The 20357-nt window shown below is 37.3% G+C and overlaps 1 protein-coding gene across 1 annotated transcript in view; it reads right to left on the bottom strand.

The window, feature by feature from the left end:
- Window positions 1-16762, bottom strand: part of C9H1orf87 (chromosome 9 C1orf87 homolog) — an 80682-nt gene extending 63920 nt beyond the window's left edge. The window contains exons 1-3 of the mRNA XM_004483872.2: window positions 16577-16762; window positions 15451-15572; window positions 703-922 (exon numbers count right to left, since the gene is read on the bottom strand). Of these exons, the coding sequence (XP_004483929.2) occupies window positions 703-922; window positions 15451-15557 (327 nt within the window). The 5' untranslated portion in view covers window positions 15558-15572; window positions 16577-16762. The remainder of the gene's footprint in view (window positions 1-702; window positions 923-15450; window positions 15573-16576) is intronic.
- Between the last annotated feature and the right edge of the window lie 3595 nt (window positions 16763-20357).

Here is a 20357-nt window from a genome sequence, read left to right as displayed (position 1 = left end):
TCTAATTCAGTATTCTACTAAAATATCTGGCTGTCACTTAATGCTTGGCAGCAATGCAAAACTCCTACTCTATGTATCTGATTAATTGCCATTTCAGCAATTTTTGGAAATGATACTTTGTTATCAATGAATCATTAGTTTTGTCTGGATTTGGATCTAGTTTTCAATTGGGGCAATTCTTGCTTTTTAATTACAAATTACTGATCATTTAGATTCATCATTATCAAATGAGTTTGTTGTGGATTGTTTGGCTGATTCTTAAAAGAATGCAATGATATATAATTCTATCAAGAAAGTTTTAGTCTTATGATTTTCTGATATCTGGGCAAGATTGCAATGGATTTTGAAACTGAATGATCTCTTCCTGTACTTTTAAAGCAGAGAGCTCCACCACCCCAACCACTTCAAATTGGCATGTACAGTGACATTTCATTGTATCAGTGAGTCATTTTTCTATGGTGAAGTAGAAACAGTAGAAGAGGCTGACAAACTCAGTTGGTGGTCAGCAAAGATATAACATACAAAATGAATTTAACTTCCTTTTCAGGTTGAAAAAATTTGATTCAAATATTTATCTTATGCAGGATATAACAATAAGTATTTATTAAAAAGTGTAAGTTTGTGTAAACCCGTGTTTCCAAACTAACTCTGAGTTTTCTTAGCAAATTACCAAGAAAAGTTCTGGTGTTTCTCATCACTCACTTTGTCATCCAGAAATCTGCTACTGCCTCCTTCTGTTAAGATGGGTTTTTGGCTGTTCTCTGGTTTCTTGCTCTCTTCTGTGTCATCTGGGTTATCATCGATTTGGAGATCAGTGGGGTCAGTGGGAGGTGGGGAGTCTCTCACCACTCGCTTTGATTTACCAGTTACTGATTTCTGGAGTGCTGTTTGAGTTTCTGTCTTCAAGCTCTCATTCTCCTTGCTGTGAAGAAACAGTTTTGCACTTCATTACTCACAAAACAGATTATGCATGCTCTAGGCTGGCCTAAGAAATGGAAGACTGTAGTCTCTAGTCTCGTGGTATGAACAGCGGTTACTCAGCATGGTGGAATGTAGACGCAAACATTGGATACTTGTCTGGAGATCATTTGCCATGGAGAGGCCGTGTTATGATCATCTCAGGTTTATCTTTCCCCTAACTTCTTCCTCATACTCTTAAAGTGAATCTATTTATCACTCCAAAATCCTTACTGTGAGTAATAGCAGTATCAAAACGGAACTCTACAGGTTCACTTTTCTTAATTACAAATCTAACAGGTATTTTCAGTCTTTGCAACTAGAAAAGGGCAAAAGTCAAATAAGTTTGCCTGTCTCAGTTCTGCTCTATGTGCTCCTCAAGTGCCTCATCTTGAGACCATTTTTTTCATCATCAGTCCTCCATTTAGGTTTAATGTTAAAGAGAAAAAAGAAAGGAGAAGAAAAAATCTGCATAGTAATTATTCAAAGAAATAAAAATGCTTTGAAGAAATGAAAACAGTAATTTTTAAAAAATTGTTCTATCTTGTTTAATCACTAAAGAATTGCAAATGAAAACAAGAACAAGGCACCATTTTACACATAGCAAACTTCTTTGAAAATAAGAATCTCAAACACTGAGAGCCACATGAATAGAACTAATTCTTAGAGTGAGTGACCTGACAATACATATTAAGAGTCAAACCATTTAATCTAGTAAATCAATTTTTAATAATGTGTATCAAGGAAACGCAAAAGAAGAAAAAGTAGAATCTCTAAATATTAGTAATAGGTAGATTGATGGACTGTTTCATTCTATGTTCATGTGATAGAATATCATGAATTCATTAAAATAGTTATAAATGTTTCAATGATTTCAACTATGTAAAATGCATGTAGGTAATGTATGTGTTTATGTGCTAGAATACATCTAAAATCTAAAAGTAAGTATGTCAGGGGTTAGCAGTAAGGATCTTGGGTGGAAAGTCAGGGTATTATATTGTAGTATATAACATTATATCATAATATATCTTATAAAACTATTACTCCAAGATTTTCTGTATGAGAGAAATAAAAGTTATGCCTCATGCTTCTAAGACATTCTGTAAATGCTTTATTTACCTTATTTATTTACATTATTCCATTGTTGACAAGTGGAAAAGATCCAATTAAAACATATCATCTTATCTGAGCATAAAGCAACTGCTACAATATTTATTGATTTAAATAAAACCAAACCATAGTCAATGATTTGAATTTATAGGTAATCCTCTTGGTAGTTTCATAGGTTGAATTATTACCCCAGTTTAGACATGTTTTTTATTTTAATCCACATCCCTGTTGGTGTGAACTTAGTGTAAACAGACCCTTTTGAAGATGTTATTTTCAGTTAAGGTGTGGCCAATAGAAGCAGGGTAAGCCTTAATTTGTATTACTAGAGACTTTATAAGGAAAAGAAACTGGAAGCCAAGGGTCAGAGAAGGTCATAGGGAGAAGCAAGGAGTCAGCAGAAAACTGGAAGACCAGAAGAAAGGAGAAGATATTGCTATGTGACCAGAAAATTAAGGAACCCCAAAGATTGCCAGCAGCCAACACTGGAAAGCTACAGTCTTTGGGAGGGAAGGCAGGCTTGCTGATATCTTGATATTGGAATTCTGGCCTCTGAATCTGGGAACCAATAAATACTTGTTTAAGCCACCTCATTATGTGGTACGTGTGATCCCAGGCTGGCAAAGTAAGATTGTAGTGGTGGTATGAAAAGGGAAGAAAAGCTAGGAAAGAACCCTGAGGAATACCTACATTTAAAGAGGAAAGAAGAACAATAAAAGGACATTGAAAATAAATGCCCAAGAAAGTAGGAGGAAAGCCAGGAGAGTGGGGTCTTGGCAGGAAAGTGAGGAGGATATTTCCAGAGAGAGCATCATCAATGGTATATAATGCAGCAAAGTGTCCAGTGAATTTAGCCATGAGGATGTCATTAAGAGTCATGGTACGAGAAGTTTCAGTGAGGTAATGGAGGCAGACACTAGACTGAAATGGGTTGAGGATAGAATGGGGGTTAAGATACTGAAGACAGGAAGTATAAAGACCTCTGTCAAGAAGTGTGACTACAAGAGGAGAGAGAGCTAGAGTAATGACTGGGGTTTCAAATAGTGATTCATTTTTATTATGTTTAAAGATATAAGGGACTTTAACACATATAAACACCAGTGTTAAAGAGCCAGCTGGGATGGAGAAAAGGAGAAGATATAATTGATGAAATAAAACGAGCCTTGATTAAGTAAGATGGGATGTCATGGAGAGCGGAGATGCAGAAATGAAGCTACAGGGTAGTGTGGTAGGGAGACCGGTGACAAGAGCTTGATCAATTTGGTTACAGCTTGAATTTCTTTCTGATATACAAAGTATAGTTATCTGTTAAGTCTTAGAGAGAAATAGTGGTAGGAAGTCTGAATTAAGCACAGATGGTTTGAAATAACTGCTAGGAAGGGTGAAAAAGATTGCTGATCAGAAAAATAAGAAAGCCTGACCAGCACAACTGAGTTGCCAGTTAAGTCTGGGGACCATGAATTTTTGTGACATCAGTCTAGGACTGCCTAATAGCCATGGTGAAGATGTAAAGAAGGCAGATGGTGGCACTCATCCAGGGCTGGGGCTTTGCCAGACAGGTGCAATTAAATGACAATTGAACAGGATGGGAATATTAGGAGAGCATATATATAGCAAATAGTCCTTGCAAAGAGAGAAGAGATATAATATATGGTCCCTGCTCTCAAGATATCTGTCATTTGGTTGTCCGAAAATTATATACATAATATATAAACTTGCTTCTAAATGTAAGAACAGTGGTTTAACTTGGTGGAATGATGGGGATAGAGACTGGGAGGCAGCCCAAGGGGGGCTTCTAGAATACTGCTACTATTCTGTTTTTTGATCTGGTTGTTTGTTACATGGGTATATCACATTTGTGAAAATTCAGTGAGCTGTATAATTATGTACACTTTTCTCTATATGTAGATATATTTCTACAATGTGTTTAAATACATTGGTATAACATTTACATAAATAATATGAAAAATACTTAATTAGCATATAAATAAATGCCAAGTGAATGCTACAAAGAATCAGTGCTACTTGGAGTTCATATGAAAGAGAAATATCTACATCGGTTAAAAAACAATAACATTATTGAGCATCTAACTGTATGATAGCTGTACAACAAGTCATTTACATGCATTACTTTATTTAATCCTCAAATCAACCCTATAGGACAAGGAATTAAACCTCAGCATACTGGATTGTAGAACCTTAGATCCTAAGCTCTCACCCTACTGCATGTAAAATCAGTGAAGGATACATGGAAGTTTTGGATTTTGTGAGGAGCAGAAAGTAGAGAAGAAGGCAACTGAAGCAGGAAATGCATGACTTTAAGGCAAAATTGTCTTGGACAGAGTTAGCTCTTCTGGATGAAGGCAAGGGAGATATATTGTTGCCTTTGCTTTAATCACCTCCAAAATCCTTTTGTGGGAAGTTTCAATACATAATTGCCTGAGAAATATGAAGTGTGTTCCCTGTCTGTTAAAACAGCCACAGTAGATGTAAAACCAAAAATAACCTGTTAGGTCTGTTCAAAATAAAACTGTTTTTTTTTTTTTGAAAAAGTACATAACACTTTAAAAATTATCATGAAAATGACTCCCCAGCTGAGAAACGACATGTGTCTGTCCTTAGCACAAACAACACACATTGGTTGTTATGTTGTTCACAAACTCACAGTTCTTTCTTCTATTTTGTGTGCTATCTACCTACATTACTGAGAATAGAAATTTGTCATTTCAAGAGAAGGAAAAAAATGCCATCAATGCTGCCTTGAAGCAAGACAGAGCCAGGTTCACATATGTACTTCTGACCTCAGCTGCTGCTCCCAGGGATGCTGTTAAGAGTTTAGTGACATCTAAGAGCTAGAGCAATTAGGGAAGATTGCTATGTGGCTGGATGATAAATGAATGAGGAGGAAATTGTCCAATTGTTCCCTCTCTCACACTAGATTCTTTCTGAAAACCAGCCCTTTAGGGCCACCATTTATTAGAGCTCAGAGTTTCAGGGTTGGAAAGAAATATCTCAAGGGCATCCTACTAGCATCTTCTGCCCAAAGCGATATAGGGATCCCCCATTGCCCCACCTCCATGTAACTCCAACTCACTAGATCTCACATTTTATTTGGATTACACCTCTGCTGAGAACATAAAATCTCAAATGCAGGACCCAGAGGGCTCAGCAAAAAGGTCACCAGATGCCATCTGAGAGGTTTGCCAGCCTTGGCAACAACTCAATGCCACCAATTTCCAACTGTGCACCATCTAACAGCCTCTAAACCCTCTGGAGAAGATAGCCTAGAGTGTGCCAAAGCAATGAATGGGGATCTAATTTCAGTAAATGAAAGCATGTTCTTGTTTGAATGTAATAAGATAATCAACACAACCAGACTTTTCTTTTTCAAAAAGACAGCAACAAAATAAAATAATAAAATGGGAATGGGAAGGGGCTGCAGCTGAAAATCTTACCAAACTCCATGGGGAGACTGAAATGTGAAGCCCATGTTAATTTAGCAAATGTTATTGTGATGAAGTGTGACATTTATTTTTTTTTCTTTTTTCATGACATGTACTATTATCATAGGTTTTTAATTTTCAGAAAGACCTTAGAAGTCCTTTAATCCAATTTCCAAATGAATACCTGGATCTTTAGCACTGTAATTATATATGTAAGCATACATTCCAATTATATCTTCTAAATGCTTAAATGTATTAGCTACCATACATAAACTCACATAAATTCTTTCAGGTTATGCTAAACATCCTGAAAAGTAGATATCATGATTACCAGTGTACAGATGAGAATATGGATGATCAAAGAGATTAAGTAATTTTCCCAGTGTCACCTTGCTATTAGAGATCTAGATCCTGTTCCCAGTTTTGTTTGGCTCCAAAGCCTATACTCCATCTGTATTACTCCTTAATTTCATACCCATGTATACAAGCTATCAATCATTAAATGATAGTGGGTTTTATTCTTTTTTAAAATGTTAATAAAAATAACGTGGATAAAGGCATCTTTTCCATCTTCTAACTTGGATCTAAAGGCTCTCTACAGAACACATAAGTGGCCATTCAATCTTGGATTGTAACTTTCCAGAGAGAGGAAATTAATTACATTCCCCGCCCCCCAAATCTTAAAGTAGCCCACTTCATTCTTCGTAACATTGATCCAAATTCTGACATCAATGAAAATAAAGTTAATTTCATGGTACTCATGAATTTCACAGAATAAAAATGGTTTCTCAAATTAGGGCATTTTGGCTGCAAAATTAGTAATCAATTTAATCAGTAAGTTTTCTTTGGTATGATTTATTTTTAACTTCCAAAAAATGGTATCCCAACCAGTATTACAACCTTCTTTCCTCACTTAATATGCAATTCTACGCCAACAGATAACATTTATAACACAGTTTTGACCAGTTTCCTTGCATCTCTCTTACTCTTAGATATTCATGTCTTCCTTCTAGGTCTTAGGCTGGATCTAATCTAACCATGGTCTTCAAAAAATATCATCTTTAAACAGTTCATAATTATAGAAGGAAGCAGACATTAAGATACATTATTATAATATAGTGTGATAAAAACAAAAACATAGAATTATATAAAAAGAAGTATAAGACCTGTTGCTGATTGAAACATTTACCCCTCAAAAGACATGTTCTGAATCTTAATCCACTTTCCTGTGTGTGTGGACTCATTTTTAAACAGGACATTTTGAAGATGTTATTGTTACTTAAGGTATGACCAAACTGAATGAAGTGGGTCTTAATTCATATTACTGGAGGCCCGATTGAGAGAAATTTTGGACACAGTTGGAGAAGTCAGAAGACATAGAAGCCAGATGTCAGAAAAAGCCATAGACTGAAATCAGAAGACAGATGCAAGGAGAGAGATATTGCCATGTGATCGAGGTCTACCTTCACCAGAATGCTACCAACTCCAGGAGCAGCATGGCTTTATCAGTGCCTTAATTTTGGACACTGGTATCTAAAACCATGACCCAATAAATTCTTGTTGCTTAAGCCAACCCATTGTGAGGTATTTATCATAAAACTGTGACTGTTGAAGCTCTTTTATGAATCCCCAAAAGAGAACTAATCCATTTCTGTGGGTTTGAGATCCTTTTAACCAGACAACGTCAGTGATGTGTGACTCAGGTTGAGTCTCCACCCTCAGAGACCCAGAGAAAGAAAAACTCAGAAATAGGGAGCTGCCATATTTGATCCTGAATTGTGAGAGAAAGGATTCCATTTTCACACACAGCTGAATTGCAATGAGAGCAGTCCCCCAGGGCTCAAAGATGAACTGTGTGCTTGACAGCTGGCAGCTGAACTTGAGAAGAAAGTGGAGCAGCTAAAGTGGAAAGAGGAGGCCCAGAAAGAGACAAGCCCTAGACTGGTTGCTCACAGCGGAGCTCCAGGCTCCAGGAGACTGTAGTTCCAGTGAGGAAGGCAGAGACCTTGACAGGGATCAGTGGCCGTCTTGCTTCACCATGTGGCTGGACAACAGGATCAACAAACAATAACTGACTTTGATGAAAAAGCATCTCTGCTGATGCCTTAATTTGGACGTTTCATGGTCTCAGACCTGTAAGCTTTTACCCCAAATAAATCCTCATTATAAAAGCCAACACACTTCTGGTACTGTACCCACACCCTTTTGGCAAGCTAAAACAAAAGCCCTGGCAAACTAAGACAGGACCATAGAGGAGTTTGAAACCAAATCTGCTTAAGAAACTTGGAAATGATTCCATGAAGGAATCGATACATAAAAAACAGCTGAAAGAAAAAAATAAGAGGTAGAAGAGCATCCTATACAGAATGAAGGACTTGTTCTTGGAAAAAATGGCAGTGATTCCTAACCTTTGAACCAGAGACTACCTGTTTCATCATCGCACAGGCTGCTGGATGATAGATAAAAGGATCACTCTGAACCTATTGAACTGGAATTTCTCAGAACAGGATGAAAAAAATTGTATTTTTAATTAACATCTTAGGTGATTCCTACTATGTATGCTAAGGTTTGAGAAACAACAATATGGAAAATAAAAAAGGAGGGACTTTTTCAAAATTTTGTAAAATTTACCCATAATTAAGGACAGTATAGTATAGTTTATAGTGGTTAAAAGCTTGGACTCTACATCCAACAAACCTGAATTTGAATCCCAGCCCAAAATATAACTAGTTGTGGGATTATTCACAAGTTGCTTCATTATCTCTGATTTTTAGTTTCTACTACACAAAATGAGAAAAGTAATAATAATCAAGGTAAGGTATAGAAAATATTTAGCATAGTGAATGGTGCACAGTTAGCTGTGGACAAATGATAATTTTATGTAAGTCAGAAGTTAAAGCACTATCTCCTTCATCACACAGACACAGATACAAGGAATGATCTCTGTTCTCAAACAGCCAATTTTTCTTTAATACGTAAAACTAAAGTTCAAAAAGTCAAGGTTTTGTAGTACATAGGAATTGAGGTAAATCCATTTAAATAGATAAAAGGAAGGTATTAATTTATCTGCCCATCTTGTTATTTACCAATCATAGTAAATACAAGTTATAGAAATCACCGACTTTAAAAAAAGCAGACTAATTAATTAATAAAAATCGATTCTGACAAAATATCATTCTTCTGAATCTTCTGAATAACTTTTCTCAATTTTACCAAAACATCCACAAAACTTTGTTGCACCATGATGTTCAACAGGTGGATTAGACTAACAGCTTGCAAACTGTGCCACTTTTCAATCTTTGAGCCAACATTTACTGGCTTGAAATTAATGTCTTTTGCACTTGTATTCGCTCCTGTTTTGCTTCTGCAAGTCTAAGCAAAATGATTGTGAAAATGCCTGGTCTCAACTAATTATCTCAGTGCCTCAGGGCACATTATCCAAGCCTGGTCGTCTATCCATACTCTGAGGCAATGCAGCATAAACTGTTCTCACTGGGGACTAGCCTTTGAATACATCCATATATTCTATGGGAATGGGGAATAATAATTATTACTATGTTATTTTGTTTAATTGTATTGACCTAAACCAGGCATACATAAAAAGATCATGGATTTTTATGTAATGTACAAATATAAATCTGTGTTATCGCAAAATTTTAAGTGGCAGAATTACATGTTGCATGGTATTATATTATCTCTTTATGTACACACAAGCTTTCATTTTGTTTGGTTTTGCACTTAAATTAAACCAAGGTTTTATGGTTTTGTAATTGGGTTTTTCCAGTGGTCAATATAATGTGTGTATCTTTACACGTCAATACTTATTCCTCTACAACATTATTGTAAGTGACTAAATAGTATTCTATTGTATGGAATTTTTAACTAGTTTATTTAGTCCTGTATTATTGAATTTTTGCTGCATTTCTAAATTATTACTAATTTAAACATTGCTGCTCTGCTGAATATGGTTTCTTTTGTCAATCCAGATCTTTGATACCCCCCAGGAAGCTGTCTTGGCTGGACTCTATCAACAGTTCCCATGTTCCTGGATTCTGGTTGGTTTTGGCCAATGGGTAGCCCTTGCAGAACATGGCTTCTTCCCTGCAAGGTTGCCTCAGGTTACCTGTATCTCTTGAGAGAAGATGACTACTTTTCTCAAGGAGGCCTGAAGCATAGAATTCTCCCTCCACTTAGGTTCAGTAACATTCCTTTCCCCTCATCCCTTCTGACCCAGGGTGATAACAGCTTTGAACCTGTTAGCTCATGATTCCTACACTGTCCCTTGCAGGTCTTTTACACCCAGCCTACATTTTTGCAACTATTTCCTTTGTAAAGACAGTCTCTTTGAATAATCCTAATTTGAGTGTGTCATCTGTTTCCTACTGGGACCCAGACTTATATACTGATGTGAACATCTTTCACACTAAACCATTATATCCATCCATAATTGTTTCCACAGAATTGGTTCAGAGGTAGACTTTATGCTAAATTACATAAAGTCTTTTATTATATAAAGTAGCTTAAAAGCTACTTTTAAGGTTTTTGAATTAAAAATCCAGTAGCATATGAGTGTTTTCTCTAAATCCTTGTCAACATTGGGTATTTCCATTATAAAAACATTTTTGTTTGTTTGTTTGTTGTTTGTCTTCAGCACTAGAACTTTGGGTACACTGCTATATCTTCAAGGTCTGGCACTCAGTAGATGCTCAATAAATGCTTGTGGAAAGGATGTTTATGAATTTCAAATATGCATTATTTCTAAAGCTCTTAATATTAATACTTAAAAAAGATCAATCCAAGTAAAAAAGAATTTACTATAAATTTGGCTTTGGAGAGTTAAAATATGACAGTATATGGGTTCCCAGAGAAGTCACTTGGGAAAATATCAGAATTGCTCATTTGTTAGGTATAAATATCAGTGTATATTATTTGAATATTTATTATTCTTCCCCATACAAACCTTCAGTCAGCTCCCCCTGAGCTCAACATTGCTGTATCAACAGTGTGGTTTAGGTCATTAACTCTTGGCATTGAAAGGATCCTCAGAGGTCAGTGGTTCCATTCTCTGTCAGGGCAAAAGGCATGCCAACTGATGAGCTATCCTTCATTTGATCTTTTTTAGTGATTTATTACTTATGGCTCTACTATGGAGACTCTGTTGCCTTCTTTATTCTTTCAGCAAACATTTCTTGATCATTCAGTAAATGCCTAAGACTGTGGGGATACAGTGTGAACAAAACTGAAAAGTGGGAGTAGATGTGGCTCAAGCAGTTGAGCTTCCACCTCCCACATGGGAGATCCCAGGTTTGGTTCAGGTGCCTCCTGGAAAAGCAAAACAAACAACAAACAACAAACAAAACAAATGGAAAACCCAATTCAGGGAAGCTGATGTGGCTCAGTGGTTGAGGATGGGCTTCCCACGTATGAGGTCCTGGGTTCATTCCCTGGCCCCCTGTACCTCAAAAAAAAAAAAAAAAAAAATCGACAAGTGCCTACTCTTACCTTGGGAATCTTTAATCACTACAAAGTTATTCCTAATGGAAAACCCAAGTCTGCTGTTATTCACTGGAGCATTTCTATTCACAGGAGTTTGTTGAATTAAGTGTTAATGTTAAAAGTTTTAGAAATGAATGTATACATGGAATTCCATCCACATTGCTTGTACAAAGAATTATTGAGCACCTATTGAGTGCCAGGCCTTGAGTATACAGTAGTGTGCTCAAAGTTTTAGTGCTGGAAAACACACATCAGATTATATAAATTCCTCTCACAGGACACACTTTCCATATTGCCCTCTCCTAGGCATCCTCTAGTGTGCCAGTGTTCTTCCTAAAATGTGGCACCCAGAAAGAAGTTTCTGAATAGAGTGGGCTCCCACATTCCTCTCCTGGATACCCTCAACTCTAGATAATCCTGAACACAAGTAAAACCAAGACATTTATTCATTCTGTATAACAATGTACATATATTCTTATCTAAGGAAAGGCACTGCATGTATCTCTATTGAAATTAATCTTGTTGGTTTTAGCCCATTTTTTTCTTGCAAGGCTTTCTAGTATTCTGTCACATTCATGTTTACTAAATATGTTTGTCTGTCTGATTTCCTTCAGTTATGGATTTTTTTAAAAAGGTGAATAAGAGTAGGATCCCACACAAATCTTCTCACCTCACTTGTTTTTTTATAAACTGTTCATGATTCTTTTTGTATGGCTTACCAACAAAAACTCGCCAGTCTTAATACTACCCAGTCAAGAATTCTCTGTCTTGTTTCAGGACTTTGTGAGAAAAAATGTGCCAAATAACTGCCTGAAATCAACAAATATAATGTTTTTATCATTCCTTTCATTTAGAGCTGCAGTAGACCCATCAATAAATGGAATGGGACATGTTTGGCATAATCTGTTTTTAGTCAACACATGGCAACTTTTAGTGATCATCATTATCATTTTTCAAGTTTTCACAACTAATACATTTAATCCATTGTCCTGCAATTTTGCTAGAGATTATCTACCAGCCTCTGATTCTGTGATTTTACTACTCACTTGTATCTCCTTCCTGAAAATGAGAATATTTTTCTCCTGTCACCTGGCACATCTCCCTTTGCCATGAGCTATCAAAGATTACTTATCATGGTTCTGTAATAACATCTGCATGCTATTTTAACAGCATGGGCTTGTAGACTTGTATTTATTTGAAGCAGCTAAGTATTGCCTTTCTAGATCTTCACTTCTATTGGTACCATGTTGCTATAATTCATTTATTAGGCCCTATACATTTTTAAGACTTTGTACTCAGTGCAGAGGATATAGTAGTGCACATAAAATTTACAGTTCAATGGGGAATAGCAGACAAATGCATAGGAAATTGTCGCAGGTACAGTAATCCATAAGGGTGCTACAGGAGCCCATAGGTGGGATAGGCAAACCTTAGGTGCTTAGTGGCAGGCCACCATCAAGTTTGCATTTTGCTGTACCTGGGAATGGGGCGTCTCAAGCCTGAATGTACATACAAATTACCTGGGGATCTGGCTGAGCTGCTGTCTCTGGCTCATTATGTTAAGTTGAGGCCTAAGATTCTGCATAATTTCTAACAAACTCCCAAGCGAGTCTGATGCTGGCAGCATACTGACTATACTTTGGGGAGCAAGGCTTTAGAGAATAGATTGGAGAATGAGAAGATTAGAGGCAGGAAGCTTGGTTGAAAGGCTGCTATAGTCATCTAGGAGGAAAATGGTGATGGTACAAACTAGGGGATACTTGCTTCATTCTTTTCAGCCTGTGGAATAATCTTATTGTGAAAAGTATGTATACCAGATAGGTGGTGAATATTTTTACATCATGTATCAAGAAATTTACGTGCTATACAAGGAAAGATGGAGGGAAAGCTTGATTCCAATCTTGGTTCTTAATAATTGTCTGGGAATTTCAACAACTCTAAGACCACTGTGGTCTTAGTTACCTTATTTCATCAGTGAAATGGAAGGTTGCTCTGCTTCTTTAAGGTCACTTTCAGTTCTGACATAGAACGCTTTTTATGAATTACTGTTCCAAGCAGGTAATCCCTTCTTATTTTTCTGATCTAGCTCTAGTTAGTAGAAACAGCATGACTTACTTTTAGATTATTCATATATATAGTTCTTCCCTTTTCATCATAATTTATCTACAAATACTTCCATCTTTTCTACATGGCTTTTAGGAAATTTGAGTTGAATGTGATTACACTGAATGATTTCTGTTTTTCTTATTCATTATTAGTGACTTTCTTTTGAATTCACATTGCCCTTTTAGAGAGTTCTTTATTTTTGAGCATTTATTTACTTATGCTTCTTATTTAGATTTTTAATAATGGGATCGAATGTATCAACCTAGCCCTGGCCTAAGGGTGTAGTAGCAGATGACTAAAATGCTTTGGAGAGAGACATTCTGGACATGATGAATTGTAGTGTTAGATCTCTCTGTATCTAAGCATCAGGAAGACTTTGAGAATTATTTATTTTTGAGTCATTCAAGGATATATAAACAAAACATTTTAATTGTCTTACTCATTCCAGCAACAGTAATATCAAGACCATAAAAAACAGAAAGGAAAAAATCTGTCTTAATATTAAAACATAGCTTTTTTAAATACTATCAAGGGAGAAGCAGAGTTGTGATTTTTATTTCACAATTAATGGAGCTGATTTCATATATTCTTTTATGTTTTGGTTCCTAAAGTATAAAAATAGAAAAAGAGACACCTTCTTCTAAGATAAAGGGAATTTTTTACTCTCTTACAACAACACTCCCCACCCCACCCTTCTCTTAAGAATATATTAAATTCTAATATCTTTGGGAAAAGGAAAGGGTTTGGAATAGAAAGGGGCTATATAAACCATCTTAGGAAGGAATGGAAGGATAAAATAGTAGTGTAGTCTTCCAAATAGAAGGAGAACTCTGTGTGGCACCCAAATTACTGTTATATACCTTTCTTGAAAATCATAGGGATTTGCTAGGAGATCTTAAAATAATCACGTACTTCATCACTGTGTCTTAGTTTCCTCATCTATGAAACAGAGGTGAACTGCCTCCAAGGCATAGAACATAAAAGGATGGCAAGCATTTCATAGAAACAGAATTAATTTTCCATTACCTATCTTCTATCCTTGGATTTGTATGCTTCAACAATAATAGCAGAACCATTTATTAAACACATTGAATATTCAAGGCACTGGAAAGGTGCTTTGCATAATTTTTGTCATTTAAACCTCACAATATCCCTACTAGATAGTTGTTGTTTTACCCCACTTTACAGATGTAGAAACTGAGGTCAGAAATGGTAATTAACTTTCCTAATTCAAAAGGCCAAGAAAGCACAGAGCCTGGACTTAAATTCACACCTTTCAGCTCTGTAGGGATCTCATGTGCTGCAAGGCTCACTTCCTGTGCCATGGCAGACCTTACTGACTGACTATAACATTTGCTTTGGAATCTTTCTGGGCTGACACTATTGTTTGTAGGTAGATGAAACGGATTTGTCCTTCTAAGCCTACACTCCATTTAACAGTGGTTCTGATGACCTAACCCTCAGTGATTCTGATTCAGTAAGGTTGGACCCCAAATCTTAATTTTTAAGATGTTCCTAGATGATTCTGATTACAGTTAGGTTTAGTAACCACTGATTTATGCACCTATGTTCAAAGATGTCAGGTCCTTCTTATGTGTCTATTTGTTTGGTCTGTGGGTTTCTGAAATAGAGGAAGGGGCCAAAAGAAATAATCTTGGAAGGGAAAAGCAAATATTTATTTACTATTTATTTAATATTTATAGAATGCCTACTGTATGAAAGGAAGGTCTGGAACCTTCTTTTCTTTTGTGATCCCGCAAAACTCTGGAAGGAACTGCTAGTCATAACCTTCTGTGCCAAACATCTAGTGGATTTTGTAGATGTGAGTGGTATCCCTCAAATGACTGTGATAAGCTTGGAAGAGAAGAACCACCACTTAGCTATGCTCTGAGAAGCCCCTGCTTAGAGGAATATTGAATGTGAACAAGAGAAAGTGAAAATCTTATAATTTATGATTCCTTATTAATCCCACTTCTCTTATTCAGAACAAATTGTCTAAAAATCCTCCTCTCCTCCAAAGAAATTACTACACGTGGTAGTTTACAAATCCAATGGGGAGATGTAGCAACACTCCATTAATATTTATAAATGTTGCAATGCTCATATTTCCTATCCATTTGGAAAATCAGCTCAAGTAATTAAGGAGTATGGGGAATTATAAAGATGAAAAATATCAGGAAAACAGTGTGCCTGGAAGTTATCAACACTATTTTACTCCTACATCTTAATGACTTAATATTCAATGGATGGCATTTTTAAATTTTAAATTTCCGGGTTAAAAACAAAACAAAAGTTCATTATCATCTAAGCAGCATAGAGATTTTTCAAATGGCAAACTTACATCTTTGGCTTCTCCACGAGATATCTAAAGTATTTACTTCCAATGATTTTCACCACTGTCTCAGGTATTGCATCTGATCCATGGGGAATTTTCTGAACTAAAGACATGATGCTTCTCAAAACCTTTGGGGTGAAGAATAAAGAAATCATTCCTCTTAAATTTCCACTAGGTGACTCCAGCAACTATCTCAAAAATTATGACAATAATACCAGGACCCAGCAGTGCCCAGGACCTTTACCTACATTATCTCACTTAGCACTCTTAATAAAGGCATGGAGAAGATACCCTTATTTACTATTATTATTCTTGTGTTTCAATCAAAGGAAGAGGTATAATGAAGTGATATAATGTAACATCACAAAGCTGGGAATTAGCAGACTTAAGAATCACCCCTAAAATGTCAGCAAAACCCATGCACTGAACCGGTAGGGATTCTGCCATCCTGTGCTGCAGTACATCAGGTAGTTTTCTAGTAAGATCAGAGAGGTAATCAGGGCTTTAGTGGGACATGTGGAGAATTCATATTCAGCTCTGATCCTCAGTTTCCCCATTTTTTTCAAACAGGATAATTCGGGTTCTGCTCTCAGGGATTTAGAGTAAATCATTGAGATAATGTGTCCAAAGGTACCTTGTACATTGGAAAGTGAGATTTTGTTGTTATCCCTCCTGTTTCTGCAACAATCCAATGAACCTGAAAATTGAAATCCTGCACCAGATAAGTGCTGGTTGTTTGAACAGGTCTGATGCCAACAGAAATTTAGAAATTATGTAATCCTGGCCACAGGCTGACCACTCCCTTTCAGAGCCTCAGGGATCAAATGGACTTTAGAAAACCTTCCAATCCAAACCCTAGGAAACCTAGGCCCAGAGAGGCCGTGTTTGGCAGAGCTGTTTCCATCACCGCTCTAGACTACCGTACTTCGCAAAACCCCGGTGTCACTTAGTGTGTGGTCAGCGCTAAGACAGCTCTGTGAGGGAAGTTCCATCCAGAGGGGACTCGCAACCTCTCTGAAGCAGTCTGGAAACTTCAAGGACCAGAATTTGCGATAGTCAAGTCCCCTCGCTTTCCAGCAGCTGCGCATCAGCCCTGAGACCTTTCCCGGCAGAGAGGAGAGCGCGGCCTTACCACGAAGGGGGCGCTTCCCCCACCCAGGCAGCTCAGCGGTGCGTGGTCAGTGCTTCTCCCCGCGGAACCGGACACGGGGCCCTGCGTGCCCAGGGCGAGGGATTGGAGTCCAGGAGTCGAGCCAACTACCGGGCATGACTAGCTGCGGAGGCTGTTCCCGCCCCGTCGGTAAGGACGCAGAGGACTGTTGCTGGGCGGGGACCAGGTTTCCACCCACCTACCGGCGGGCGGGGCTACTTGGGCCCCAAGCCCGAGGCGTGGCTGCTGGCAGAGCCCAGGTGTTCTCAAATCTGTGCCTTGGCACGTTCTCAGGAGCTGGCAGCGGCTTTCTTTAAGCCTATCACTCTCATCTGTGTGGTCACGCTCATCCCACTCTTAAAACTTTATTCCCCTTTGTGAGATTTGCACATGGTTAGGAATCTTATATGACCAGTTCAAATCCATGGTCCTCCACCTTAGGACTTTGGGTAAATCCCTCCTCATCTCCCAAGATTCCGTTTCCTCATCTGTAAAATAAGGAAAAATAACACAGACCTAAAAGTTGGTGACAGAATCAAATAAAAATTTTTAATAATTCTAACCAGTTTTGAGTGGCATCCATCTTCCAGATCCTTTAATGCTGCTTCCTTTTTAGAGTCAGATAACAATTATCCTAGGATAATTGTATTCTTATTTTAAAGATGAAGAAATCAAGGCTTGGGTTGTTGAGAATTTATCCCAGACAGTCTTCACAAGATGCAGATCAATCTTCCCCATAGGTCTGCTACGCCCCTCAACTGGTCACCTGTCTCAAGGGGCTCCCCACCCACCATGGAGAATGTCCATGGTTTCACAATCTTCCAACCTCTGGCCTCAAATTAAATCTCTAGCTTAGTCTCCCACTCCTTATCCCAGGCTTGTTACACTCCGTCCAACTCAATCTACTCATTGGACTGAATCTACCCTTCATTTTCCTGTCGTTGTGTCCTTGTTCATTGTCTTCTCTTTGTCTAATTCCTCATTGTGTCAACCTGTTTATCTAGCCTTTAAATTCTTTCTCAAATGGTCAGGAGTATGCACTGCACTTGGGAGTCAGATACCCTGGGGGTTCAAATGCTGCTGTGCTAGTGCAATGTGATCTTGGCAAGTCATTTAATATCTTTGTGCCTCAGTTTCATCTTCTATAGAATAAAAATGACCTTATATGAGAGTTAAGTGAGCTCTAAAAATAAAGCTCTCAGAACAACGTGTGTCACGTAATAAGCAATATAAATGCTTGCTATAATCATTATTATCATTATTATCTTTCAAGAAGCCAAACCGGATCCCAGAAGCTGAAAGTAATTTCTTTATCCCCTATATATGTGGTTTCTTTCTTTTAGCCTGCTAGAATGGCCATTTGTTTGCTTGGATTGTCACACCTTCCTGTATTATGCTTGCGGTAGACTGAATAATGACACCCTAAGAGGTCCATGTCCTAATCCTGAGAGCAGGTGAGTGCTACTTTATATGGCAAAGGGACTTTGCAGATGTGTTTGAGTTAAGGATCTTGAAATGAGAAGATTATCCTGTATTTTCTGCATGGACCCTAACTGTAATCACTAGTACCTTATAAGAGGGAGACAGAGGGAAATTTGATTATAGAAAAGGAAGTAATAGATGTGATGATGGAAGTGAGAAGTTAGAGTAATTCAAGGAAAAGGCCATATGCTAAGGCATATAAGAGGTGTATTAGTCAGCCAAAGTGGTGCTAATGCAAAATACCAGAAATCGGTTGGTTTTTATAAAGGGTATTTATTTAGGGTAAGAGCTTACAGATACCAGGCCATAAAGCATAAGTTACTTCCCTCACCAAAGTCTATTTCCACATGTTGGAGCAAGATGGCTGCCGATGACTGTGAGGGTTCAGGCTTCCTGGGTTCCTCCCTTCCTCAGGCTTCTTTTTCCTGGGCTCAGCATTCCTCTTTATAGGGGCTTGCTTCTCTTTCCTCTGTAAGCTTACTTCCCAGGGCTCCAGCTTAAGGCTTCAGCATCAAACTCCAACATCAAAACTCCAACATCAAAAATTCTTAACTCTGTCTTTTGCTATGCCTTTTATCTGTGAGTCCCCATCCTTTGGAGGGCACTACAGGCACAAGAGGTTTACCTAATTACTTAATCAAGTAAACCTATGAATTCAATATAATCTAATATGCCTAGAGGAAAAGATTAGCTTAAAACATAATCCAATATTTCTTTTTGGAATTCATCAATAATATCAAAGTGCTACAAGAGGCTTCCAGAAGCTATAAAGGCAAGAAAGCAGACTCTTCTTAGGGCCCCCAGAATGAACCCACCTTTCTGACACCTTGACTTTAGCTCAGTGAAAGTGATTTCAGACTGTAAAAGAATAAATCTGTGCTGTTTTAAACCACCAAATTTGTGGTAATTTGTTATAGCAGTCACTGGAAACTAGTAGTACGATACTATTGAAGGACTCTGTTTTCTTTTTCTTCTCTGTATTTATTAAACATTCAGAACAGTGTCTAGACTATAGTAAGTGTTCCATAAAAATCTTTTGAATAAATTAATGAGGGAGAACAGAACAAAAATTAAATGCTATTTTTTTTTTCCTGAAAATGGCTGAGTATTATACTTACTCATTGGAGTTCTGTCTACTTAGCATACTTTCCTATTATTCCTTTCTGTGAAGAGAAATCCTTCCATTTGGAACCTCTTTTCCCATTCTGCAGAGTCCTTTTGGGGCCTGTGAATCAAAGTGTTACTGCCATCTCACTTCTTTATAGAACTCATTGTGCTCTATAACTTAGGGAGGCCAAGCAGAGTTCTTATCTATGACCAATATTTAGATATTGAATGAAAAAGATGTCTTCCGTCTCATGAGGTTACTAAACTGTGATGATAAGGTATTGAGATTCTAGACTGCTTTTTTCCAGTAAAAAAAGAAGCCTGCCGACAGAAGGAAAGAGAACTGAAAATGGATCCAGCTGGGGAATGGAGTGGAGAGTAAAGAGCCTGGATCCAGCTATTCCTGATACTAGTTTCTGAACTTCTCAAGCATAGGAATCAATTAATACCCCTTTTGTTTAAGATATTTTGATGTGGACTTTATTAGTCATTGCACAAGAGTTCTGAGTAATACAGATTCTTAAACTTCAGGTAGTTAGGTTTATGTATGGGATACACTTAATTGACTGAATGGCATTTCGAGTTCCACTGTAAATTCTATGATGAATCTTGAAGAAGTAAATTGATTTTGATCAAATCAGATATTCTACTAAAGGAGGAAAATCTCATCTTGAATTTATATATCTCTATAAATGTCAACTTGAAACATAATGACATTAGAGGGAGGCTTTCCATTGGTCAGCTCTTCTACCAGTTTGAAGGTATTCAGATGAAATTTTATGTATTTTTCAGAACTAAGGGAACCTCTGCTTTGTCACTTACATCGTGAGAGATCTTGAACAAGTAATTTAGTTCTTACCTGTAGGGTAGAGACAATAGTTAACCTGTATGGTTGTCAAGATTAGAGATAATATGTTTAGAGCTTCTGACATGTAATAGGCTTCCAATAAAATGTATTCTTGTTTATAACAAAAGCAACTAACATTTTGTGAATGTGTACTATGTGCCAGACACTGTGCTAAAGGTTTGCATTTAGTATCCCATTTAATCTTCACAACAACCTTATGAAAAAGGACTATTACCATCTCTGTTTTAGAGATGAGGAACCTGAGACTTAGAGAGGATAAGTAACTGTCCAAGGGTATGCAGCTATGAAGACTTAGAGCTGCAATAA

Source organism: Dasypus novemcinctus, chromosome 9 (genome assembly GCF_030445035.2).
Source record: "Dasypus novemcinctus isolate mDasNov1 chromosome 9, mDasNov1.1.hap2, whole genome shotgun sequence".
In the NCBI taxonomy this organism is placed as follows: Eukaryota; Metazoa; Chordata; class Mammalia; order Cingulata; family Dasypodidae; genus Dasypus; species Dasypus novemcinctus.
Note: the sequence above shows the minus strand (reverse complement) of the source record. Positions and strands in the feature narration are given on the sequence as shown.